General features: G+C 49.6%; 1 protein-coding gene across 4 annotated transcripts; it reads left to right on the forward strand.

Moving 5' to 3' along the window:
* The first annotated feature begins 689 nt into the window (after positions 1–689).
* TTF1 (transcription termination factor 1) lies at positions 690–26961 on the forward strand. Of its 4 annotated transcripts, none has more exons than XM_084798598.1 (12): positions 690–795; positions 4491–6380; positions 8083–8309; positions 10706–10891; positions 12850–12928; positions 13476–13606; positions 14632–14866; positions 19758–19847; positions 20873–20938; positions 22845–22930; positions 23811–23988; positions 25301–26961. In XM_084798598.1, exons 2-12 carry the CDS (start codon positions 4495–4497, stop codon positions 25317–25319), a joined length of 3183 nt encoding a protein of 1060 aa, XP_084654724.1. In that variant the 5' UTR covers positions 690–795; positions 4491–4494; the 3' UTR covers positions 25320–26961. The 4 variants fall into 4 exon arrangements, 3 of the variants coding, with proteins under 3 accessions (XP_084654724.1, XP_084654726.1, XP_084654725.1); XM_084798599.1 differs by lacking the exon at positions 690–795 and adding an exon at positions 806–1071; XM_084798600.1 differs by lacking the exon at positions 4491–6380 and having other exon boundaries at positions 726–795.
* Positions 26962–27052: the final 91 nt, after the last annotated feature.

Genomic DNA, 27052 nt, shown 5'->3' on the forward strand with positions numbered 1-27052 from the left:
CCTCCCAGTTGTTTTTTTCTTTTTCTTTTTTGTTTTGTTTTTCAAAACAAGGTTTCTCTGTGTAGCCTTGACTGTCCTGGACTCACTTGTAGACCAAGCTGGCCTCGAACTCACAGCGATCCACCTGCCTCTGCCTCCCGAGTGCTGGGATTAAAGGCGTGCGCTACCACGCCCGGCAAAATGTTATATGACTGCCCGAATTATATGACTTTTTTTTTTTTTTTAGTTTTTTTTCGAGACAGGGTCTCTCTGTGTAGCCTTGACTGTCCTGAACTTGCTTTGTAGACCAGGCTGGCCTCGATTTTTTTTCTTATAAACTAAGTTTTTGGCTTTTTTTTTTTTTTTGGTTTTTCGAGACAGGGTTTCTCTGTGTAGCCTTGGCTGCCCTAGACTCCCTTTGTAGACCATGCTGGCCTTGAACTCACAGCGATCCACCTGCCTCTGCCTTCCGAGTGCTGGGATTAAAGGCGTGCGCCACCACTGCCCGGTCGCTTTTTTTTTTTTTCCCTTAATAACTTGACCTCAGATTCGCTATGTAGGCCAGTCAGGTTTGCATCGAAGTCACTTATGCCTGCCTCTGCTTCTGGAGAGCGGGGATTTGCCCGTCCTACTTTATCTCTACCCTGTACCTCCCTCTAGCGTCAAGATCGTAGGCAAGCAACTACGCATGCGTCCAATGCTTGTGAGCCGCCATGTTACTATGGCAGCCCGATGCACAGCGGCCCGGAAGTCAGTATAGTACTTCCGCCTCCACAACACTTCCGGGTTGGAAGCCGAGGACGACGTTATCGCGGGGTAAGTTGTACGAACTTTCGTGGTTTGAATTTTTGGCTCGCAAGTGTGGCGGGGCGCTGCGCTGCGGCTTCGTTCCGTGAGGCTGCGACCTGAGGCGGATCTGCCGGTTCCTCGCGGCTGGGGGGTGGGGGGGAGTCCCGGAACCCAGGCCGCGGCCTGCGGGATCCTTCCAGTCCGTTCCTCAGGTCGCTGTCCCGGGGCAGAGCAGGCAGAGTCGCAGCCCACAAGTGTCCGGAGCTCGCCGGAAGTGGAAATAAGTGCTTTTCCTCTGGTTAGGTGAGGCGGAGCGCGTCTCGGCTGTGGCTAGTACGCCTCGGGAAGCCGCCCGACCGTTGGGGCGGTCTGTGTGCCGAAGGGAAGGTGGGACCCTGTTAGGAGTCAGTGGGGGGTATCTTGGTAAAAGTAGCTTGCTCACTGAAGCCAGCCACCGGGCAGAAAGGCGTCGCGGAGGTCTCCCCCCGGAAATCGGAGCATTGTGCCTTCTAAGGACCGAAGATGCCAAGCGATCTAAGACCAAGACAGAAATGACAGGCAGGGACCTCTAAGAGCACCCAGCAAACACGAGGTGCACATGCATACATACAGAAAAAACCCTCATACACACAAAATCAATCTCCCCTCCAAAACAGAGTCCCTCCAGCTGGCGTTTACTACCCAGGGCAAATTAGATGCCGTCTATAGGACAGGTGTTTAGTGTCCAGTTGGTTAAACCCTGCTGCAGAGAGACATTTTGAGTCCCTTAGTAAAAACAGAAACTGCGTGTCAGAACACGGAGATACTGAGAAATAAGAACTCTGTTCTAGGCTGAGTGTGGTGGCGCATGCCTTTAATCCTGGTGCTTGGGAGGCAGAGGCAGGCGGATCTCTGAATTCTAGGTCAGCCTGCTGTATAGTGCAAGTTCTAGGACAGCCAGGGTTACCCAGAGAAGTCCTGTTGGGGAATGAGGAGTCAAGTATACTGTTTGAACCACTTAAGTACACTACCTAGGTAAGGATAAATTCTAAATATTTGAGCCCAGAATCACTTCAGATTGAGGAGCGGAATATGAATGTTTGTACGTAATTCTTTATGCACTGAGGAGGAGGCTCTGAGGCAGGGTCTCAGTGTCCCAGGCTGCTCTCAAACGCGCTGTGTAGTTGAGAAGGCCCCTTCTGCCTCCACTCCTCAGTGCTAGGTTACAGGTACGTGCAAGGACAGCAAACTTATGAGAGGCTAGAGATTGAATCCAGGACCTGGTGCGTGGTGGGCAAGCATTTTTACCAGCTGAATTACATCCCTACCCTGTTAATATATTTATTCCAAAATGCGTACACATGCATGTCGGTATATTACCCTAATATGTTTTGGAATTTTCTTGTTTCGCTGGTCACTAACAAGGCACACCTACCCTCTGTCAAAGGCCAGTGACCTTGCATAAGGTCTGTGGCTACGGAGTGGTGCTGAGACCTTGCATAAGGTCTGTGGCTCTAGTGAAGGGCCGGGTCATGGCTTCCAGGTAGTGGAAATGGAACAACACATTCAAACTGCCTTCCTATGTGGGATCTGAGTGTCCAAGCAGAGGAAACAGACGATGAATGACTGAATGGCACGAAGTTCCAGGAGCCCATCCAGCTGTGAGGCCTTTGCTGGTAGTTTCAGTGGCCATCTGGGTGGGTTGCTAGGGAATGGTATCGTGTTAGCTCAGGAGGAAATGCAGCCCTGGTTACTGCCTCACTGCTTCTCTTGTGTTTCTTTGTTTGTTTGTTTGTTTGTTTGTTTTTCGAGACAGGGTTTCTCTGTGTAGCCTTGGCTGTCCTGGACTCACTTTGTAGACCAGGCTGGCCTCAGACTCACAGTGATTCGCCTGCCTCTGCCTCCCAAGTGCTGGGATTAAAGGCGTGCGCCACCACGCCCGGCAACTGCTTGTCTCTTATACCGAGGGTTTAGCCATTTTTTAAAATCTTCACACCCCAGGAGACAACTGGCTGCCCCCCCTTCCCCCCAGCCTGCATCACCTCAGTTAGGAGTGGGAGCTCATAGCCCCTCCCCCTCCGCAGCTGAGTAGTGACCGGCTGGGTTTGATGATTGGCTGGATCCTATGCAGGAAGCTATATACAGAAGCTGCTGGCAGTTAGGAGTACAGTGGCTCTGTCATGTCCAGAAGACACTTCTGCTCCAGCTCCCTCAGCCTCAAGCTCTTAAAATCTGTCCCCTTCTTCTGAGATGGTCACTGAGCCTTGGGGGATGGGCAGGGGCTATAGATGCCCCGTTTGCGGCTGAGCACTCCACTGACACTTCTTCCCTGTCCTTTGACCAGTTGTGCATTTCTCCACTGTTAGGGTTCGGCTTCAGTCCGCCTACCTGTGATGTCATTGCTTACCTGCCACGGGACTAGTAAGAGAGTAGACAGAGACCACGAGAACGTTTATTTTTTTATATGGCCCTGGGCAGGCAAATAGGATAGGCGTGGCTAAGGTTCCCGGCCTGGGGGAGGCAGAATCTTGGGAAGAAGGGAGGAGGAGAAGGTGGTGCCATCATGGGTTAGGTGGAGGAGAAGCACATGACAGGCATGGATGGAGATTTGGCCCAGATGAAGAACATTAGCAAGTGTTTGGGATTACGGATGGGAGGTAGCTTGATAGGAATTATTAGGATCAGATGGCATGGGATTGGGACAGGTATCCCATGCCTGCCCCACAATGAGAAGTAGTTTAGGGGATTAATATCTGCCCTGCCCCAGGTTAACTAAGGCTATTTTAAAATATAACAGGTGTCTGTGTCTTGATTGATTGCTAGCAGGTTAGAATATACTGCTGTAATAATAATTATAGGCCTGATAATAAACATTATTAGGCTATATTGGTTGTGGAGTTAACCATAACACTCCACTACACAGAAACTTGTCTGCTGAGCTCCGAGAGCTGCGCTAAGCTATGGGTGGAGAGGCCGTTTGATGCTGGGTCCATTTAGCAGCGTAATAGGGGTAGGTTCGCCCTGGGGCTAGGGGCTCTCTAACCATGGGCTCTTGCAGATTTGCAGTCCTAAGCATGTTTGCTCCTGTGGAGCAGGCCTTAAATCCACCCAGAAAGAAGTTGGGTGGCCTCAAGACAATTATGCTGCTGTTGCACCCATGGGCACAACTTGCTGTGCTGTTCAATTTAGTTCATGGGGCTCACGGCTGGGTAACCCACATAGCACCTTCTGATACTATGAAAGCTAGCCAGGGACGAAGAAGCCTCCTTAAAGAGGTGACCTTCCCTTCAGGTGTTGTGAAGCATGCCTGTAGTGCTGGGACTGAGGAGACTGGGATGGGAGGACTGCAGCCAGTGTGGGGCCAGCCTGGGCTCTATGGCAAGGCCTTGTCTCAGAAAACTAAACAAAGCAAAACAGTCTTCTAGCCAAGCTCACGGTCAGGCAAGAGAGCCTCAGTAGCAGCCAGGAGAGTGGCGGCAGCAGCAATCCCAGGGAGGGTGTGTGTGCGTGCGTGCGTGCATGAGTGTGTACATGCATGTGTGTATAGTAGCATAAAGGCAATGTGACTAGTCAAAGTGGATCACAGTGAATTTCCTGTGTACTTTGAGTAATAACAAAATTTATACCCATAACTCTAGGCTAGTCATTTGTCATAGTTTTGTTTGACTGTGTTATCATCACCCTTGCCCCAGACTTATGTTTAAAATGCCAAAATAAACCAGTGTTGTCATATTTTCCTAAAGGAATATGATGGAAGGAGACGCAAGCAAATTTAAAACCCACACTGCAGTTTTTTACAAGAAAAAGAAATGGTCCTCTGTGTCTGAAGAAGGACCCCAGAAACAGTCCCAGGAGGACTCGGAGTGTGAGCAGCCTCAAGTGTCCAAGCTAGCAAAGAGGTGGAAGGAGTCCCAGATGCCAGCCCAGGAGAGCTTGGAGAGTGAGCAGCCTCAGAGGTCCAAGAAGAAGAAGAAGAGGAAGGAGTCCCAGATGCCAGCCCAGGAGAGCTTGGAATGTGAGCAGCCTCAGGAGTCCAGCCCAGGGAAAAGGAGGAAAGAGTCCCAGATGTCAGCCCAGGAGAGCTTGGAGTGTGAGCAGCCTCAGAGATCCAAGAGGAAGAAGAAGAGGAAGGAGTTCCAGATGCCAGCCCAGGAGAGCTTGGAATGTGAGCAGCCTCAGGAGTCCAGCCCAGGGAAAAGGAGGAAAGAGTCCCAGATGCCAGCCCAGGAGAGCTTGGAGTGTGAGCAGCCTCAGAGATCCAAGAGGAAGGAGTCTCAGATGCCAGCCCAGGAGAGCTTGGAGTGTGAGCAGCCTCAGGAGTCCAGCCCAGGGAAAAGGAGGAAAGAGTCCCAGATGCCAGCCCAGGAGAACTTGGAGTGTGAGCAGCCCCAGAGGTCCAAGAGGAAGAAGAGGAAGGAGTTCCAGATGCCAGCCCAGGAGAGCTTGGAGAGTGAGCAGCCTCAGGAGTCCAGCCCATGGAAAAGGAGGAAAGAGTCCCAGATGCCAGCCCAGGAGAGCTTGGAGAGTGAGCAGCCTCAGGAGTCCAGCCCAGGGAAAAGGAGGAAAGAGTCCCAGATGCCAGCCCACGAGAGCTTGGAGTGTGAGCAGCCTCAGGAGTCCAGCCCAGGGAAAAGGAGGAAAGAGTCCCAGATGCCAGCCCAGGAGAGCTTGGAGAGTGAGCAGCCTCAGAGATCCAAGAGGAAGAAGAGGAAGGAGTTCCAGATGCCAGCCCAGGAGAGCTTGGAGTGTGAGCAACCTCAGGAGTCCAGCCCAGGGAAAAGGAGGAAAGAGTTCCAGATGTCAGCCCAGGAGAGCTTGGAGAGTGAGCAGCCCCTGGTGTCCAAGAGGAAGAAAAGGAGGAAGGAGTCCCAGCAACTTACTTCTTCCCTTCTGAAAAATTCAGAAACTTTGCATAAAACCAAAAAGACCACTTCTACCCACAAAAAGAAAAAGAGTAGTGCTTGGGAGGTGGATATGGAAACAGGGATCATCCTTGTAAATAAAGAAAACATGGAGAACCTGCTGGAGAATTCTAGAAAGGATGTGGATATTGTTTATATTGATGTGAACAAGGGACAAAAGTCAGCAAAAGCAGATAGAGCAGAAGAGCTGCCCACTGCTAAGTCCCAGAAACATGACTGTCAAGAGCGGCACAGGGATGCTAGGAGCAAAAAGAACCAAAAGCATGCACAGAAAGTTGCATCCTGGGATTCTGTACAGGGAAGCCAGCCTGAGAGTATCACCTTACCCCAGTCAGAGACCTTGTCTTCTGTGGAGCTAGCTGTGTATCCTAAAAAGAAGTCCAAGAAAAAAATGTTGAGGAACCAGGAATTGGCCACCCCTGAGAGTCTTGATAGCACACACCCTGGAGGAGAGGTTGGGACTCAGGAAGAAGATGAGAGGGTCGAAGAATCCCACAGTATCAGGAAAAAGTCGAAGAAAAAGAAATGTGCATCCGTTGCCCTTGCCAGCTCTAGTGACAATGCCTCAGTGACTGACAACAGTTCTAGGAATGCCCTCGTGGATTTGCCAGGAGGCGGTGACACTTTGAGGGAAGAGGATGAGGACCACAGGCCAAGGGATGCAGAAAGCCAGGCTTGTTCCAGCAGGAAGCACAGAGAAGGAATGCAGGGGTAAGGTGGGAATGGGGTGTGTCTTCTGTGTATGATGGCCCTGGCAGTCCCGGGCTTGCTTGACCAGGCTGGCCTCGAACTCACAGCAATCCGCCTGCCTCTGCCTCCTGAGTGCTGGGATTAAAGACGTGCGCCACCATGCCTGACCAGAAGTCTTACGACTATTGTGCGCACTTAATTGAGTAGCTAGCTGAGTCTCTTCATATGAAGGTAGTTAAATTAGATTTTCACTGAGATCTATTCTGCCTTATTCTGTAAGTTTGCACTGTTTTTGTTTTTTGGTTTTTCGAGACAGGGTCTCTCTGTGTAGTCTTGGCCATCCTGGACTCGCTTTGTAGACCAGGCTGGCCTCGAACTCACAGCGATCCGCCTGCCTCTGCCTCCCAAGTGCTGGGTTTAAAGGCGTGTGCCACCACCGCCCAGGCTAAGTTTGCACTGTTTTAAGACTTCCCAGTTGGGGGCTAGAGAGGTAGCTCAGTGGTTAAGAGCACTGGCTGCTCATCCAAAGGTCCTGAGTTCAGTTCCCAGCAACCACATGGTGGCCCACAACCATCCATGATGTGATCTAACGCCCTCTTCTGTTTGATGCTCTCTTCTGTCATGTGGGCGCACATGCAATAGAGGGCTTATATATATAAATAAACATCTTTGGAAAAAAAAAAAAAGACTTCCCAGTCAGGCAGCTTGTGTGACCGAAAGAGTTACATGCATTATACTGGGGATTCTGCGGAGCAGCCAAGGCTTGACTCACATGAGGAGTATTCCTGTGTGAGCTATGCTTACTTACCTGTCTAGTGAACCGGTACAGGGACTCAGGACAGATTTTTCTCTTCCCGTTTTCACGCAGTAAGTTTTTGTGTTTGTTTGGTAGTTCTGACTTAGAATAGTTTCACATGAGTGCTAAATGTTAAATGCCACATAGGATGGTTTAGGTGACAGATACGAGCTGTTCACATTGTCCTCTATGCTGTCTCATTGGGGACATTGTCAGCACACTGACCATGAAGCAGGAATGTACTAGGGCTGTCTAGCCTGCCTTGGGCCCCAGGCCCACTGAGAGTAGACAGGAGGGTTGAATGTCCAGTCTGCCTGATAGTCCTGAGCACACCAGGAGCCCATAGAGTCTCACATCTGCTGAGAACTGGGCAAAGCACTTGGCATGGATACACACAAATTTGAGGAGGAAACAAGGCCCTAGCCTGTGCAGCAGGGACAGCCACAGCTGGGGAATCCCTGAGCACTGTGTTAGACTGTTAGGCGCCAGTGCACTCTGACTCAACTCCTCGGGGTGGGGGGGTGGGGTGGGGTATGTTAGGAGAAGCATCTGATTCTCATTGGGATCCAAGAGGGCCTCACGAGAGCCAAGGGTGAGAAAACGCACATAAAAAGATAATAACCGAGTTACCCTCTGTCCACATATACCCATCGAATCTAACTAGGTTATATAAATTAGTTTGAAAATTAGGCAGAGGTAGGTGGATCGATGTGAGTTCGAGGCTAGCCTGGTCTACAAAGCAAGTCCAGGACAGCCAAGGCTACACAGAGAAACCCTATCTGAAAAGAAAAGAAAAGGAAATTAGGGACTAAGTGGCTCTAAGGTACGGTCTAACCTCAGCACATTTCTAGACTGAGACCCACTCAGGAAGAGTTAAAAGGTATTAGCTGGAGAGATGGCTGCTGGTAACCCAGGTGTCCCCATTAGGTTAGGACCTACCCATGAAGAAGAAAGCAATTTGGAATCAGCCAGCAATTCTGCAACAAGATACGTATTTGAAGACGGGGAAGATTGTGATGATTCTGAAGTGGATTTGGACTCTGCTGTGAGGCAGCTCCAAGAGTTCATTCCTCGCATACAGGAAAGAGCGCCCGGCACCATCAAACGCATGTATCGGGATGACCTGGGGCGTTTCAAAGAATTTAAGGCACAAGGTAAGCTTTCCAGTGTGCAGAACAGGCAGCAGCTGCTCCTGAGTGACTTGGATTGATGGAGAAGCATCCCTTACAAAGATCTTAGAAGCTATAGATCTGTGAATATGTGCCTCAGCTGAGCAGTATTTACCAAGCAATTGCTCACTGAGGAAGGTTAAAAGTCACTTTTAAAAATGTTTCTTGCCGGGCATGGTGGTGCAGCCTTTAATCCCAGCACTCGGGAGGCAGAGGCAGGCGGATCACTGAGTTCGAGGCCAGCCTGGTCTACAAATGAGTCCAGGACGGCCAAGGCTACACAGAGAAACCCTGTCTTGAAAAGCAAAAAACAAACAAACAAACAAACTGGACATGGTGGCCCATACCTCTAATCGGAGAACTCAGGGAGGCAGAGACAGGTGGGTTTCTGGGAGTTCAAGACCAGCCTGGTCTACAAAGCAAGTCCAGGACAGCCAAGGCTACATAAAGAAACCCTGTTTTGAAAAACAAAGAAACAACAACAACAAAGAATAAACACATTTCTTCCCTGCATGTATTTATCATGCCTGATAGTGTGTGGCGTAAGGATGCACAAGTATGCACTATACATTGAATGAGGGTTTTATGACTTTGAGTGCCAAGGCAGCTGAAGAGATTGGAAACCAACAGGAAAAGCCTGTACCCAAGCACCTCACATGGACACAGTCACAGAACGGGTCTTGGGGCCCCCTTTGCTGTGCTGTGTGTGGAATCCTGAGGTAGGCCAGGCTGAGCTCAAACCCTCAGTCCTACCTCAGCTTCCCTCAGCTGGAATTAACAGCCATGCAGCACCTCATCTGGCTGCACATCTACATCACTCGGTCGCTTATTTCCTTTTGTGGTGTGTATGTATGCATGTGTGTATAATAAACCTAAAACAGCGCTTGCCTAGCATGCACGCAGCACTTGGTTTGAGTCCCCGAATCCACTGAGTGTGCCGATGCTGCTGATGCATGTCTGGGATCCCAGCACTGAAGAAATGAAGCAGGAGGATCAGAAGCTCAGGTCCGTAGAGGGTTTGCAGGCAGCCTGAGCTACATGAGGCCCTGTCTCAACCAAACAAAGCACCTAAAACCAGCCAGGTAAACTTCCAAGTCCCCAGCTCTGCTAAAAGAAAGAGCAGTGCACTATCCACACCATTGGTCCTTGATGGCTGTGTTAGGAATAGGAGATAACTAAACTATATTGCTTCTTGGATTATTCTTCAGTACTGTCTGCAGTTGTCATCAGTGTCTGTTGCCTTTTAGTATAACTATCTTAAAGAGATTGAGAAAGCAAGCAACTCACTGTGGAAGAAAGAGGATGTCTGGAAAGACTTGGGGAGACAAGATAGGGCTTAGGCTAGAATTGAGGATGGTACTGGGGAGCCGGTCGGTGCCAGGGGTGCCAGTGGTCTGCTCCCAGTGGCTGGCCCTGTTGGCCTTGGTGTTCCGACTACTGTAGGTTTCCTTTTGAGTTTGGGAGATGTTCAGTGAAGGGCTTGCTGCACAAACATGACCTGAGTGTTTTTGTTGTTGTTTTTTTTATTCTAAGACTTTTTTATTTTTATTATTATTATTATTATTTTTTTTTTTTTTGGTTTTTTGAGACAGGGTTTCTCTATGTATCCTAGGCTGTGCTGGACTCACTTTTGTAGACCAGGTTGGCCTCGAACTCACAGCGATCCGCCTGCCTCTGCCTCCTGAGTGCTGGGATTAAAGGCGTGCGCCACCACGCCCGGCTTTAATCTAAGGCTTTTTAAAAAGGATTTATTTATTTAAAGCTGGGCGTGGTAGCACACCCCTTTAATCCCAGCACTGGGGAGGCAGAGGCAGGTGGATTGCTGTGAGGCCAGCCTGTCTACAAAGCAAGTCCAGGACAGCCAAGGCTAACACAGAGAAACCCTGTCTTCAAAAACAAAAACAAAAACAAACAAAATATATATATAATGTATACAGTGCCCTGTCTGCATGTACACCTGCAGGCCAGGAGAGAGCATCATTTATGGTTGTGAGCCACCATGTGGTTGCTGGGAATTGAACTCAGGACCTTTGAAAGAGCAGTCAGTGCTCTTAGCCTCTGAGCCATCTCTCCAGCCCATGAGCTTAATTTTGTTCACAGAATTCAAGTAACAAAGTTGGATGCAGTGGCATGTGCTTATATCCCTAATGCTGAGGAGCTAAAAACAGGAAAATCCCACCATCCTGGCCTACTTGGTCACCAGGAGAACCTATCACCAAAGAAGGTGGATCCGAGGATGGCACCTGAGGGTGACCTGTAGTTTCCATACATGTCTTCCCCCCACACACACACAGAGGGGGGGGGGGGAATAAATGGATGTAGTAGGTTTGCTTTTATTCATTATTGACCATACATACTTTACTCCCTTACCCCAACTCCAGGTGTTGCTATTAGATTTGGCAAATTTTCTGTGAAAGAAAACAAGCAAATAGAGAAAAATGTGCAAGAATTCCTGTCCCTGACTGGAATTGCGAGTGCAGACAAGCTGCTGTACACCGACAGATATCCAGAGGAAAAGTCTCTGATCACCAACTTAAAACGAAAGCATGCGTTCAGACTGCACATTGGTAAGTAGAGACGTAGCCTCAAGCCACTCAGCCTTTCCATGCCTCCCTGCAGCCCCGTCCATGCATCCCAGGCCACTCAGCCTTCCCACGCCTCCCTGCAGCCCCATCCATGCATCCTCAAGCCACTCAGCCTTCCCACGCCTCCCTGCAGCCCCATCCATGCATCCCAGGCCACTCAGCCTTCCCATGCCTCCCTGCAGCCCCGTCCATGCATCCCAGGCCACTCAGCCTTCCCACGCCTCCCTGCAGCCCCGTCCATGCATCCCAGGCCACTCAGCCTTCCCACGCCTCCCTGCAGCCCCATCCATGCATCCCAGGCCACTCAGCCTTCCCATGCCTCCCTGCAGCCCCATCCATGCATCCCAGGCCACTCAGCCTTCCCATGCCTCCCTGCAGCCCCATCCATGCATCCCAGGCCACTCAGCCTTCCCATGCCTCCCTGCAGCCCCATCCATGCATCCCAGGCCACTCAGCCTTCCCACGCCTCCCTGCAGCCCCATCCATGCATCCCAGGCCACTCAGCCTTCCCATGCCTCCCTGCAGCCCCGTCCATGCATCCCAGGCCACTCAGCCTTCCCACGCCTCCCTGCAGCCCCATCCATGCATCCCAGGCCACTCAGCCTTCCCACGCCTCCCTGCAGCCCCGTCCATGCATCCCAGGCCACTCAGCCTTCCCACGCCTCCCTGCAGCCCCATCCATGCATCCCAGGCCACTCAGCCTTCCCACGCCTCCCTGTGGCCTCCCCTATGCATCATTGTCTTCTAAGTGAAGTGCTTTGAGCCAGAGCCCTGCTAGTGGGCTACTGCTGAGGAAGTGAGGAGCTCAGCATGCCACCCACAGATGCCTCCATGCCCAGAAGTGTGGACAGCACAGTGTGCGCACGCCTGGCCGTTGAAGACAAAGAAGACATAGCGTTGGGGCGAGAAGAGAGGAGGTGGTGCATCTTAGGGCAGTTAGGGTGAATAGGATTAAATACAGTGTATAAAATTCTCAAAGAATCATTTTAAAATATTGTTTATTTTTACCTTTTTCATCTTTCTTGTAATTTGCTCTGTAGACCAGTTTGGTCTTGAACTCAGAGATCCACCTGCACTTGCTTCCCAAAAGCTGGGATTAAAGGCATGCACCACCATGCCTGGCCAAATAACTTAACAAACAAATATATAAATACACATACACACACACACACACACACACACACACACACACACACACACACACTTATTTATTTATTTTTTAAGATCAATAAATGGTAACGGGTCCCTCATATTTTATTTTTGGGTTTTTGAGACAGGGTTTCTCTGTTACACAGAGCCCTGGCTGTCCTTGACTCTATTTGTAGACCAGAGATCCACCTACCTCAGCCTCCTGAGTGCTGGGACTGACTACCACACCCGGCTCACCTTTTTTTTTTTTTTTTTTTTTTTTTTTTTGGTTTTTTGAGACAAGGTCTCTCTGTGTAGCCTTGGCTGTCCTGGAGTCACTTTGTAGACCAGACTGGCCTCGAACTCACAACAATCCGCCTGCCTCTGCCTCCTGAGTGCTGGGATTACAGGCATGAGCCACCACGCCCGGCTTCCGGCTCACCTTTTTTAATTTGAAGATGGCAATTTCCCAGGTGTTTTCAGAATACACAGAGAAGTGGGACAACGGCCCCTAGAGAGTGGGAAATGGGGAAGGCTTGGCTGGGAGAAGGTGTCCGAGCTTAGTGCACCTCAGATCATACTGAAGTGGCAGTCCAGTGAGGGCTTGGAGTTGAGTGGATCCGCAAAGCCAGTGTGCATTACTCCTCAAGGTAGCGTTAGCCATACGTGTGTCTGACAGTGAAGCCCCAGCCTCTGCACACTGCTGCACATAACTTCACCATGCTACAGAGGGCTCCGCTAGGGTGACATCTGTGACCATGCCTCGCGGTGGCCACCTGCCATCTCTCTAATTCTGTCTTCTAACTCTGTAGGGAAAGGCATCGCTCGGCCCTGGAAGCTTGTGTACTATCGGGCAAAGAAGATATTTGATGTGAATAATTACAAAGGCAGGTAAGAAAGTATCTCTGCTTGGGCCAGAGCTGGTTCTGATGTCAAGAAACAAAATGTCTACAGCCCTGAGTGGTGAAGATCACAAAGACATCTGCACTGAAACCCAGCTGGGGATTGCTCATGTTCATTTTAAGATTCTCTTTCTTTCTTCCTTCCTTCCTTCCTTCCTTCCTTCCTTCCTTTCTTTCTTTCTTTCGTTTTTTGAGACAGGGTTTCTCTGTGCAGCCCTGGCTGACCTGGCTCGCTTTGTCCACCAGAGGTGGTGAACAAGAACAGGCCTAGATGGCTTGCTGTGGACAATGAGGGGCTGAGGAAGCCTCTGGCCCTTCCGGCAGTGACTGGTGGCATGAGCACCACTGAGGTGCAGCACAGCAGTGACTGGTGGCATGAGCACCACTGAGGTGCAGCACAGCAGTGAGGGGCTCCAGCCATGGGGAGGAGGGGCACGGTCTCTGTCAGTGCTGCCTTCGGCTTTTCCAGAGCACTGTCACGAGATGCCATTTAGACATAGACTTCATTAACCCTCACAGCCATTTCCTTCTCTCAGGTACAATGAAGAAGACACTAAGAAGCTGAAGACATACCACACCCTCCATGGAAATGACTGGAAAAAGATTGGGGCCATGGTGTCCCGAAGCAGCCTCTCAGTCGCCCTGAAGTTCTCTCAGATTGGAGGTGGTAAGTGCCTGTCTCACTGTGAAATAAGCCTGTGTCGCAGCCAGTGTGCACAGGTCTCTATGGCCCCATTCCAGGTACATGCTTCTTTTTCTTCTCCTTTTTCTTTTTTTAATTTGTCTATTTATTATGTATAGTGCTCTGCCTGCATGTGTGCCTGTCTGCCAGAAGAGGGCACCAGATCTCAGTATAGGCGGTTGTGAGCCACCATGTGGTTGCTGGGAATTGAACTCAGGACCTTTGGAAGAGCAGACAGTGCTCTTAGCCACTAAGCCATCTCTCCAGCCTAGTACATGCTTATTCTTTTTTTTTTTTTTTTTTTTTTTTTTTTAGATTTATTTATTTATTGTGTACACAGTGCTTTACCTGCATGTACACCTGCACACCAGAAGAGGGCACCAGATCGTATTATAGATGGTTGTGAGCCACCGTATGGTTGCTGGCACTCAACTCAAGACTCTAGAAGGGCAGTCGGTGTCCTTAACCTCCGAGCCATCTCTCCAGCCTAGGACATTCTTCTTTTTAAGACATTCTCTATGCTAGCTCACTTGGCTTTTTTGTGTGCAGTCAAGGAAACTGTAGCTTTTATTCACTGGGCATCAGTGCCTCAGTTCTATACCCTGCAGCATGAATCCAGCCACGTATGTATGCTGGATCTTCCAGAAGCTGGCCAGGCAGGAGCCTGTGGGAGCAAGATGTGCAGCCACTTTGCCCCAGAATGTTGGGCCTTGGACTGAGTAGAGTTTAACTGAGACCTAGCACTCAGGAGACAGAGGCAGGAAGATTTTAAGTTTAAGGCCAGCCTGGTCTACATAGTGAGTTACAGGACAGCCAGAGCTACATAGAGGGACCACTATCTCAAACAAAACCAGAAACAAAATAAAAATAACTGTTATCAGTTATTTTAGGTGTGTTTGGTTGAGCTGTCGCCCCTTGTTTTCTGGAAGGGGCTGCTCTATCGCCTCCTTTTCAGTGTGCTTGGGAGCTAAGAGATGAGCAGCTACAAGCCCCTGCTTTTATGTCTGCAGACAGAAACCACGGTGCCTGGAGTAAGACGGAAACTCAGAAACTAATCAAGGCTGTGGAAGACGTGATCCTAAAGAAAATGTCTCCCCAGGAGTTGAGAGAACTAGATTCTAGACTCCAGGAGGACCCTGAAGGCCGCCTGTCAATTGTCCGGGAAAAGCTCTACAAGGGCATATCGTGGGTGGAAGTGGAGGCCAGAGTGGAGACCAGAAACTGGATGCAGTGCAAAAGTAAGTGGTAAGTGTGAGGCTTCCTGGTGTGTTTAACAGGGACCTCTGGTTTGTGTGGCCTGGGCGAGGTGTGTACCACACACGGTGGCAGGAACACTACAGCCCTGCCGCACCTGCTGCAGTCGACACCTAAGCTTGCCTCGATTGACAGTGTGCAGGTGAGGAGCAGCTTCCGTGCAGGGTTTAGTTCCACCTCGTTCAGAACTTATGGCAGGGGTGGTGGTGCGCAGTCTGTGAATCCGGTGCTCGGGAGGTGGAGGCAGGAGGATCTCAGGTTTGGGGCCAGCCCGAGCAGTAGAAGGAGATGGATTTGTGAGTCTTTTTTTTTCCCCCTTTTAAATGGATTGGTTTAATTTAAAGTGATACAGAATTCAGAGTGCAACAAAGATGAAACAGCAGGCTCTGGCAGGAGTCCAGACTAGTTGTACTTTAAATTCAGGGCTGAGGTAGGAATTGTTGAACAGTAGAGACAATGATTATATTACTTGCCTTATTTTATTACAAAAGTTTACTACAATGTACAATAGGCTCCAGGATAACACTTCATTCTAGCTGTAGATGGCAAAGATGCTATGGCAAGGAATCCAGATGTTTACATAGGAATGGAAGAGACTCAGCGCCACCTCAGATATGAGGAACAGCTTCCTTTTTGCCAGATTTCTCCAAGTCCTGGAGGGTGGAGCCTGCACGCTCAGCTACAGCCCAGCTGAAACGGTGATCCCCTGTGGGTTGGACACACACTGCCTCCAAGTGTGACCCTCCAACCTGCAAGTAAGTGGAATCCAGAGGAGTACTTTACATTAAAAGTAGACTCCTAGAGCCGGGCGTGGTGGCGCACGCCTTTAATCCCAGCTCTCGGGAGGCAGAGGCAGGCGGATTGCTGTGAGTTCGAGGCCAGCCTGGTCTACAAAGCGAGTCCAGGACAGCCAAGGCTACGCAGAGAGACCCTGTCTCCAAAAAAAAAGAGTAGACTTCTGTCAGGAGGCAGAGGCAGGTGGATTGCTGTGAGTTCGAGACCAGCCTGGTCTACAAAACAAGTCCAGGACAGCCAAGGCTAACACAGAGAAACCCTGTCTTGAAAAAACATACCAAAAAAGAACAAAACAAAACAAACAAAAGAGTAGACTCCCGGATTATACTGTCCGTACACCTTTCGACTCCGTTTCAAATATTTAGGTGCTTTGTTTTGTTTTGGTCTTGTTCTGGGGCTCAGACCCAGGATCAAATACATGCTACATAAGCACTGCAACACCAAGCTAAGCTACAGCCCAGTGTGTGTCTAACAGACATCTGTGCTTAGGGCAAGAAACTCCAAAGGACAGATACCGTTGGGAGTATGTAAAGAATGGAGGGTGTGTGAAATACAGCTTTTTCCATTACCCGGTCTAGCTCCTAAATGATGACACAGAGGCCTATGACATTTATTAATAAGCTTTTGTTTTGTTTTGTTTTTCGAGACAGGGTCTCTCTGTATAGCCTTGGCTGTCCTGGACTCACTTTGTAGACCAGGCTGGCCTCGAACTCACAGCGATCTGCCTGCTTCTGCCTCCCGAGTGCTGGGATTAAAGGCATGTGCCACCACACCCGGCTTATTACTAAGCTTTAAAGCACTAATCTGGGCAGATATTCACTTATTCTAACCTGTCTACACTGGTCTGGACTGTTCCCAGCCCCATGCCCTGTTACCTGCCATCTGGTTTCACCCTGGCTGCTCCTGTTCCATCTTTGTCCTCAAGGTGACCTCCTCATGGCTCCTGGTGACATTCCCCTTCCTCTTTCCCTCTCCCCCTGCGTGGACCTCCTACCTGCAATCCAGAGTCCAGCCCTAATTATCCAGCTATTGGCTGGTCAGCTTCTTTCTTAACCAATCAGAGATGACAGAGAACAATGTTTACACAACACTGAGACAGGAGATTCTTCATAGAATCCAGATCTCGGGGCACAGAGATCAGCATCTGAATGCACAGTGCTCAAGACCAACCTTGAACAGAAGTAGAACCTTTGTACTCACATTTTAGGGTACAAGATGACAGTAGGTTCTGAGCCTCAGCTGGAGGGCGATGTGTCAGTGTTGGGAGGCGGGATGATTGAGGGATGTGCTGCTCCAGAACCAACATAAGATGTACAAGGTGTGTTTAATGTGAATAGAAAAATATCAGCCTCAGCCCCTGGAAGGCCGTAACTTGAGTGAGCTCAAGTAATGTGTTAATCTCTAACTGGCGGTTGGTTGGGAAGAGCAGTGTGGGTTAGCTGCCCGTGTGTTACATGTGGCAGTGCAAGCCTGTCACCCCAGCACTCAGGAGGCTGAAGGCGGGGACTTAGAGTTCAGGGCCACCCTGGGCTACATAGGGAGACATTGGAAAAAAAGAAGACACGGCTGGGAGCGAGGGAAGCTGAGGGAAAGCATGTACGTGGCTGCTGCTGGTGAGCTCCAGCTTCTCCCACTAGCACACAGGCAGGCAGCCCCGCGCGGCAGGCTCCAGGAGTCAGCAAGTCAGTCTATTTACTTGTACTTTATATGTATTGGGTATTTTCCCTGTGTATATGTGTGTGCATGGCATGCATGCTTGGTGCCCTCTGAGAACAGAAGAGGGCGTTAGATCTCCTGACACTAAAGTTATAGACAGTTGTGAGCCACCATACAGATTCTGGGAATTGAACCCAGATCCTCTCAAAGAGCAGCCAGTACTCCCTTTGTTTGTTTGTTTGTTTGTTTGTTTGTTTGTTTTTTCGAGACAGGGTCTCTCTGTGTTATCCTTGGACGTCCTGGACTCACTTTGTAGACCAGGCTGGCCTCGAACTCACAGTGATCCGCCTGCCTCTGCCTCCCGAGTGCTGGGATTACAGGCGTGCGCCACCATGCCCGCCCGGCAAGAGCAGCCAGTACTCTTAACCACCAAGCTATCTCTCCAGCTCCAATAATCGCCTATTCATAAACAACCACAAAGAGCATTTGTATGGTGTCCTTTGGCAGCTGTAAATAGGCTTATGCCTTTTTTCTCAAAGATTTCCTTTGTGGGGCTGAGGAGATGGCCCAGTGGGTAAAGTGTAAGGACCTGAGCCCAGATCCCCTGCGCCCATGTCAAAGCCTATAGTCTATAGTCCCAGCACTGGGTGGAGCGAGGGGTGGAGACACAAGGTCCCTAGGCTCATTGATTGGCCCTGGCTCCAGTCAGTGAGTGAGCATCCCTGTGTCAAACAGTAAGGTAAAGAGGACAGGGGGAGGGGCAGCCAGTGTCAGCCTCTGGCCTCACACACAGAATTTCCAAAGCAAAGAAACCAAACCCCTTTGCCATTGATGAAACTGTATGCAAGTCCTAGAGTGCCACCGAATGGCTCCTGCCTAACAAACAGTTCCAAACTCTAGGCTGAAGTCTGCAGAGGAAGTCATCTGCTCTGCAGGAAGAATAACCAATGCAGGGTGCTGCCTCTGTCACTAGCAGACATAGTACGCTAAAAAAAAATCGCCTTATTTCCACTAATATGAGGTCACAGAGCACAGAGTGAGTACGCAAAGGACCTGAAGAGAGCACATGAAGGTGATGAGGATGGTGAGGAGAGCCTGCAACGCTCACAGTGACTTCAGCTCCATGTACAGCACTAAGGCCAGCACGCTGAATGCTTTCAAGCTGGATTGAGAAAACAGTATTTATAAGTGCATTGTGCTCAATGGAAACTGTCCACTTTTATTAGTAATGGGTATTCTTTTTATTTTTTTATTTTTTATTTTTTGGTTTATCGAGACAGGGTTTCTCTGTGTAGCCTTGACTGTCCTGGACTCGCTTTGTACACCAGGCTGGGCTCAAACTCACAGTGATCCACCTGCCTCTGCCTCCCAAGTGCTGGGATTAAAGGCGTGTGCCACCACCGCCCAACTAGTAATGGGTTTTCACCAACCTTTATGTGTTAACCAAAAATTGTCATTTATTAATTTGAAAAAAAAAGTGCCCTTACAAAAACTTCGTGCCACAAGGTAAATCCTGTCATCCCCGTGGTCCACACTCAGCAGTCACAGGGTAGATCCTGTCATCTCCATAGTCCACACTCAGCAGTCACAGGGTAGATCCTGTCATCCCCGTGGTCCACACTCAGCAGTCACAGGGTAGATCCTGTCATCCCGATAGTCCACACTCAGCAGTCACAGGGTAGATCCTGTTATCCCCGTGGTCCACACTCAGCAGTCACAGGGTAGATCCTGTCGTCCCCGTGGTCCACACTCAGCAGTCACAGGGTAGATCCTGTCATCCCCGTGGTCCACACTCAGCAGTCACAGGGTAGATCCTGTCATCCCCATGGTCCACACTCAGCAGTCACAGGGTAGATCCTGTCATCCCCGTGGTCCACACTCAGCAGTCACAGGGTAGATCCTGTCATCCCCGTGGTCCACACTCAGCTGTCACAGGGTAGATCCTGTCATCCCCGTGGTCCACACTCAGCAGTCACAGGGTAGATCCTGTCATCCCCGTGGTCCACACTCAGCAGTCACAGGGTAGATCCTGTCATCCCCGTGGTCCACACTCAGCAGTCACAGGGTAGATCCTGTCATCTCCATAGTCCACACTCAGCAGTCACAGGGTAGATCCTGTCATCCTCGTGGTCCACACTCAGCAGTCACAGGGTAGATCCTGTCATCCCCGTGGTCCACACTCAGCAGTCACAGGGTAGATCCTGTCATCCCCGTGGTCCACACTCAGCAGTCACAGGGTAGATCCTGTCATCCCCGTGGTCCACACTCAGCAGTCACAGGGTAGATCCTGTCATCCCCGTGGTCCATACTCAGCAGTAATGACCATTCTGTCCATTTATTTGTTCCTGCCCAGAGGATGAGAGCAGTTTGTGTGGTAAAAATATATAGGACATGTGTACCTTTTAAACTACTTGTTTTTCTCTCTCAACAGGACAGAGATTCTGACCAAAAGGATGACCCATGGGGGCTTCATATATCGTGGGGTCAATGCTCTGCAGGCCAAAATCACCCTTATTGAAAGGTACCACAATAGGAATGGGTGCTATGTGAACCCCTAGTTCTTTTTTTTTAAAAGATGTATTTATTATTATGTATACAGTGTTCTGTCTGCATGTACACCTGCAGGTCAGAAAAGGGCATCAGATCACAGTATAGATGGCTGTGAGTCACCATGCAGTTGCTGGGAATTGAACTCAGGACCTCTGGAAGAGCAGCCAGTGCTCTTAACCTCTGAGCCATCTCTCCAGCCCACAAACCCCTAGTTCTTAACCCAGAGACTAGGGTGGCCTTGCTTGCGCGCACTTTCCACGAGTGTCGCAGTGGGCGTGCGGCCTGCCTTTCTTGTGTGACCACTTCTGTATGAGAAGTTACCTGTTTCCCAGTGTTCTTGGCACTATGGTGGACAATGCGTGGCAGCCATACTGTGTACTCAGTCAAGGTCACTAGTCCAGGCTGTGGAGCTCTCCCTGTGGGTGACATCGCTGGTGTGACTGTTGCTTGGTTTTGTCCTGAGTAGCCTGTCTATGCAGGGTCCTCACCACAGTAGTCCCAAGGCAAGTGGAGCCCTGGGAATCTCTGTGGCACCTGTGAGTCTGGAGGACCTAGGCTCATGTTGTTGGAGGAGCAGGAAGAACCGCAGAGGCCTGTCCAGCTTCTATGTCCCAGCACTCTGCCATGCTTGCTCACTGTCTTCCACTGGCTGGGACACGTTAGCAGAGCTGAGGATGGCCCTCAGCTTAGGCAGCACCGGGGTCCCGGGTCTTACTCTAAGTTCCATTTGCTTGTCTGTAGAAAGGGCAATGCCTCATGAATAGTGCACATATGAGACTGACATGTCTTGAGTGGTGGGCATGTGTGCTATTCCTGAGGGGCTGTGTTGAATAGAGAGGTGGCCTTTCAGCCCGTCTCCATAGCTCACTCTCGGACCTTGGGCTAGCCTTGGGCTAGCCTGGACAGTGTGATGGGACTGGAGTGGCCTTTCAGCTCCTTGTATTCCCTGACTGTATGGAGGTGGATTTTACTTGAAATTTTTATTTTTTCTTACAGGTTATATGAACTAAATGTGAATGATGCCAATGAAATAGATTGGGAAGATCTTGCTAGTGCCATAGGGTAAGACCATTTATTCAAAGTTAAGCTTCTTCAATGATGAGAATTTGTACAGTAAGTTTTCTTTATTGTGTGTGCATGTGTATGAGTGCACCTGTGTACAGTGCACACATGGAAGAGGTGAGAACACTTGTGAGACTCAGTCTCTCCGTCCGTCACTGATTGTGTTGTAGACGGCACCCAGAGATAACTCCCTCTCACAGTTCGGAGGCTACAATTCATGTTGCATGAGAGAGGGGGGTCAGGGAGAGAGTGCAGTCTATAAAGCTTGCCATGGGAGCACAAGGGTCTGATTCCAGCCTCAGCATGTATCAGCTGGACAGGGTGGGCACATAGGAGGAGCCCCGAGCTCCAGACTCTCTGAAGACAAGGTGGACGGGATAGAGGAAGACACGTGACTTCAGCCTCCGCCCTCCACACACAGAGCAGCCCACACTAGATCATCTCTAGACCTTGTGGGATCGTCCTATGTGGCCCAGATTGACCTCCAGCTCCCATGTGGTCTTACCACCCAGCTGGGGCTGGCTTTGACCTTGACATGGCCCTTTATCCTCCACCTTCCTCTTCACTGTTCTTCTGTTGCTCTCTGAGTTTGTTTTCTGTTCTTGAGAATTTTTTTCTAATAAGCTCTGCTTTTTCCTAAGCATTGTTTTTATCAACAGTGCTCAATAGTTTTTAACCTCTTATCAGAAGTTTAGACAGATAAAACAACAAACTGACATCTGTATACCTACCCCCCTCTTTAGAAATTGGTCACATCAGGCCAGCCTAACTATGAACTTCTTTGTTCACCTCCTCTGATTATTGTCTTTTCTTAGTAAATTATATCTGCTGTATAGCCTTGGTATCCTGCAGAATTTGAAAAGTCCCTTTGAGTAATTCCATTTGGAAATCAGTAATTCTGTTTCTAGAAATGCGTTTTACAGAATCAACTCTCAGTGTGCATGGAATGAGCTAGATGCAGAATAACCCACTGTGGTGGCATTCCCACGACAGAGAGGGGCTGAAGGTGTCGCTCAGCTGATGGAGGGCTGCCTAGCACGCACAAAGCACCACATAGAATCAGGCGTGGTGGTGCGCACCTGTATTGCCAGCACTCAGACTGAAGGCGGGTATCAGTGTTCTGAGTCACTCAGGAAAGTCAAGGAAAGAAGGTCACCCCAGAATGTGACCAGGCTCTGAGGCATCAGGGAGACCCAGCCTGGTGAACTGTACCTCGGACCACCCTGCAGAGCATCTTTATTGATTGTTACACAAACGTTGTTTTTGGAGCTGGGCGTGGTGGCGCACACCTTTAATCCTGGCACTCAGGAGGCAGAGGCAGGTGGCTTGCTGTGAGGCCAGCCTGGTCTACAAAGCAAGTCCAGGACAGCCAAGATTGCATAGAGAAACCCTGTCTCGAAAAACCAAAAAAAAAAAAAAGTTTTTTGGGTAAAACAAGTTCCTCTTACTAAATCTCCTGATCTAATCGCTATATTTTTTGAAGGAAAGCATCTCACCCTCTGACCTCGGTCCTTATTGTGCACTGTTTGCAGTATGCAGTGATGCAAAGTGTTCCAGGTGTGCCAAGATTGTTCTGGGAGCAAAGTCCTGTGAAGGCCGTAGAGCTCCTTCAGGAAAACAGCTCTGCAGAGAGCAGAAAACAGTCACTGTTCTCTACAGGGTCACAGTCCTTCTAGACAACAACTACTCATTCTGATGTCCACCCTCAATACATTGGAAACCAGCTATCCCCTGGATATGTTTCCCCTGGATATGGTGACTACTAGAAGGCCACTGCAGGAGGGCCAGGAGTCATCCCTACTGTGCGGTGTGCTCCATGACCGCGTAGAACACATGAGACCCTGTCACAGAAACAGCTAACTGATGACACTGTCACTGACTTTTTTCTCACCTTTCTTTTCTAAAGGAATGTCCCTCCATCTTTTGTTCAGACAAAATTTTATAAGCTGAAAGCCGCCTGTGTTCCCTTTTGGCAGAAAAAGACTTTTCCAGGTCAGTATTACAAATCCTTGTCTAGTTGAGTCTGGTGTTTTCCTGGTGTAGGTAGGTCCCCGAGTCTCTTCCCCTGCCAGCTGAGTGCGGGAGCTGTGACAAGCTCACACGGCTGTGTGCTGTGCGGGCGTTACTACCCAGCTCCCTGTCTTACTGCCTTCAGGCCTCAGTTTCCTTACTGGGAAGGTTGATGGGAGGGAGTCTGGACTCCACAGTGGTGTGTGCACGTATGAAGCCAGGCAGTGGCAGTGCACACGTACAAGCCAGGTCGGGAGAGACAAAGAGGAGTCCTAGAGCTCCCTGCTGCCACTCCAGCCAAATCTCCACAGCTGCAGGTCCAGTGAGACCCCAGCTCAGAACAACCAAGGAACCACTTGAGCTCATCCTCTAGCTGACACATATGTGTGTCCATCTATACACATGTATACACAGAGACGTGTGTGCATGTGTACATCAGAGAGTGCCCCATTCCAAATAAATAAATAAGAGTAGATTGATGTCTGCCTCAGAATCTGTTTCAAAGACTGCATAAACTGGATCTTGAATGTAGTAATGGGTGTGGGGCATCATCATTAAGATCCTGCATCCTAGCTGGGCGTGGTGGCGTACGCCTTTAATCCCAGCACTCAGGAGGCAGAGGCAGGTGGATCTCTGTGAGTTCGAGGCAACCAAGGCTACACAGAGAAACCCTGTCTGGAAAACCAAAAAGAAAAAAGAAAAAAAAAAGATCCTGCATCCTTTGACCTTAATTAGAGGCTTATACAAATAATTCTAAAATGACCTTTGACCTTAATTAGAGGCTTATACAAATAATTCCAAAATGACCTTTGACCTTAATTAGAGGCTTATACAAATAATTCCAAAATGACCTTTTCTGCAGAGATCATCAACTACTTATATGAAATCAGTCTGCCATTGCTGAAAGAAAAGTTAAACAAGAAGATGGAGAAAAGGGACAACCAGATCCAGACACCCTCAGCTCCCAAGCAAGACTTCCTGTTCAAAGACATCTTCTATTGCCATGAGGACAGCGATGAGGAGGGCTTAGAGGAGCCCAGGTGAGTACAGGTCACTGGCTCTCATCCCATTGCTTTAATCTGGTTATGTCTGCACATGTGTCAGTCAGCTCGCTGCTGGAACTGCACTCCTGGACAAGAGCTCACTTTGGCTTTGCCTCCAGTGGCTCCAGTCCACGCCTTGGTGCTGTTACTCTGGGCCTGTGGAAGCAGCGCGCTGTGCTTAGAACATAGGACAGTAAGTCATTTACCTCATAGCCAGGAAGCAAAAGAGAACAAGGGGATCCCGTAATCCCTTTCAAGACTCTCCCCTATTGCCTGATGAACTCCCAGGAGGAACCGCAGTCTCCCACTGACACTGCCCTAGGGAACTGGCCTTTATGGTCTGATGAGACAGGTGGATCTCTGAGTTTGAGGCCAGCTTAGTCTACAGACAGAGTTCCAGGACAGCCAGGGCTACCGAGAAACTTGGTTTGAAAAACCAAAAAAGTGCCTGGAGTAGTGGCACACGCCTTTAATCCCAGCACTCGAGAGGCAGAGGCAGGCAGATCGCTGTGAGTTTGAGGCCAGCCTGGTCTACAAAGTGAGTCCAAGACAGCCAAGGCTACACAGAGAAACCCTGTTTTGAAAAGCCAAATAAAGAAGAAAAAAAAAAAAAGAAAGAAAGAAAAACCAAAAAAGAAAGCCAGGCATGGTGGTACACAGCTTTAGTGCCAGAGCTGGAGAGGCAGAGGCAGGCAGATCACTGTGAGTTCAAGGCCAGCCTGATCTACAGAATGAGTTCCAGGACAGCCAAGGGTGCACAGAGAAACCCTGTTCTCAAAAAATTAATTGATTGGTTAATTAATTAAAAAAAAAAACACTGGGGCTGGAGGAACACTCTGCCAGTGGAACGCTGGTTCACAATGGAGTTGGATCCTCACACTCATAAGAAGCTGGGCCTGGGCACAGTGGCACATGTTGTTACTTACTTCAGGGCTAGGGGAGCAGCCCACTGTAATTGGCATGGCTGCAGGGCAGGTGAAGACCATGCCTGAAGAAAGGAGGTGAACAGGGCAGTCCTGAGGAATTACACCAGAGATTTTCCTCTGGCCCCTACATGTACATGCACATCTGTACACTAAACACCCATGCATACACACACATCAGTATTCACGTTAAAGTCTGTGATTGTGAGACGCACACGCACAAGTATAAGCTGATTGAACACTTCTGTCCCGCTGTATTAAAGCAGTTACACTGCTGACAGGTCCCATTGAGCAGAGCAGCCCCTGGCCCTGCGGTTGCAGCACTCTACACCCAGGAACATGAGAAAGGCATCCTCTCCTGACGGTGTCCCTCTGCTTTCTTCCAGTGCCTCTGACATGCAGTGACAAGCTCCTTCCTCTTCCCTCACACTGGTCTCTGTTCCCTTGGACCTCTTGCTGTGCATCTCCTCTGCTGGGTAGCCTGCTGGTGGCCATGGACCCTACTCCCCGTGATACCTCTCCCATGCTGGGCACCGAATCACACGGTGTTCTGCTGGCATAGTGTTCTTTGTGGAAGCCCAGCTGGTAGTCTAGGGAAGAGTGTTGAGCTGGAGCACAGCTCCCACCAGATTCAGGACAGGGTGAGAGAGGGCCTCTTCCACCACTCAGGAAAGCAAAACCCAGCTGTCGGTGTGTCAGACAGAGGACTTAGGGTTTAGGTAACAAAAAGTGTTCCACAAGTTCTGTGTGTGGTGGTGCATACTGTGCACTGTGGAGATAGGCAGAGGGGTCACAAGGTTGAGGCCGGCCGGCCTGCACCCTGTCTTAAGCGTACACACACACACACAGTGTTAAGTGGCATGCTGGAGCGTCTTCCAAAGGAGGAATGCACTGCCCAGAGAGCAGGCAGCACTGCAGAGAGGCTCTAGCCCTGCAGACTCCAGTTTCCTCAGGTGCCCGGGCTCTGCTGCACTGCAGAGATGCCTCCATGTGTGGCCCTTAGCAGAGCTCTGGTGCAAGGGTGTCTAGGATACCAAGTGTTTCGACTTCTGTCCTATCTGTGCTGACGCTTAGAGAAAGGAAAAGTGTGGCTAGTGATAACTGTCTACTGCTGGCCCCATTGATGCCACTCAGCAACCTACGTCCCCCAAGGACTCTCAGATGTCATGTCTGTGGCACCATTAGAAGGTGGGCTAAACCTGAACTCTGGTGACCCATATTTGACCACATCCCCTTGATGGGGAGGCCCGGTGGCACTCAGGAAGGATAGCAGGCTATCAACAAGAGACGTGATACCCTATGAGCGTATACAGGGGAGGAGGTCCCCCTCAGTCACAGACATGGGGGAGGGGAGTGAGGGGAAAGCAGGAGCGAGGGAGGAATGGGAGGATGCAAGGGATGGGATAGCAATTTAGATGTAGTATGAATAAATTAATTTTAAAAACCTGGAAAAAAAAAAAAAAGAAGGTGGGCTAAAGCAGCCACAGTGAGAAGGAAGGAAGCACACTTCTTGCCACTGTACCCCAGAGGACTTCCATAGACGTGCAAACAACAGTGAGTAATCAGATGTGGCACGCGTGTGTGTGTGTGTGCAGTTCACGTGGTGGCAGGAGGACCGCGAGTTCACGGTGGGCCTTGCAAATAGCAGGTTCTAACCCAGCTTGGGCTGCAGAAGGCCCTGTCTCGAACAAACACAAACAGATAAACTTTGAATAAGTAATGTTATTTTAGTACATGGTCCTCTACCCAGTCCCATCTGTCCCTCAGCCATTCTAGCCTCAGTGCCGGCAGGACTAAATTATTCCTACAGAAATAATAGTATTAATGTATAAACAAATTCTATGTTTGGAATAAAAAATTGAATTCTTTAATAGGAACTGTGTTAAGCTGTGGTGTGGTCCTAGGATGGACTAGTATTATGTGGTGAGTTCAGATACGACAACAATCGATTGGACGTGGAAGTGTATTTTTGCGAAATAGTTCAAAGGAATATATATTTTCTCAATTTTATAAAGGTGAAAAATAAAAGAAATTGGTTGTTTATGCAGACGTGTGTGGAATGACTGAAGGCAGTGGCTTGCTGCGTAGTTCACAGACCAGAACCCAGAGACACAAAGCAGTCTGCGGGCCGCAGGGCG

The sequence above is a fragment of the Acomys minous genome (assembly GCF_964271855.1).
Source record: "Acomys minous genome assembly, chromosome: 10".
Taxonomy (NCBI): Eukaryota; Metazoa; Chordata; class Mammalia; order Rodentia; family Muridae; genus Acomys; species Acomys minous.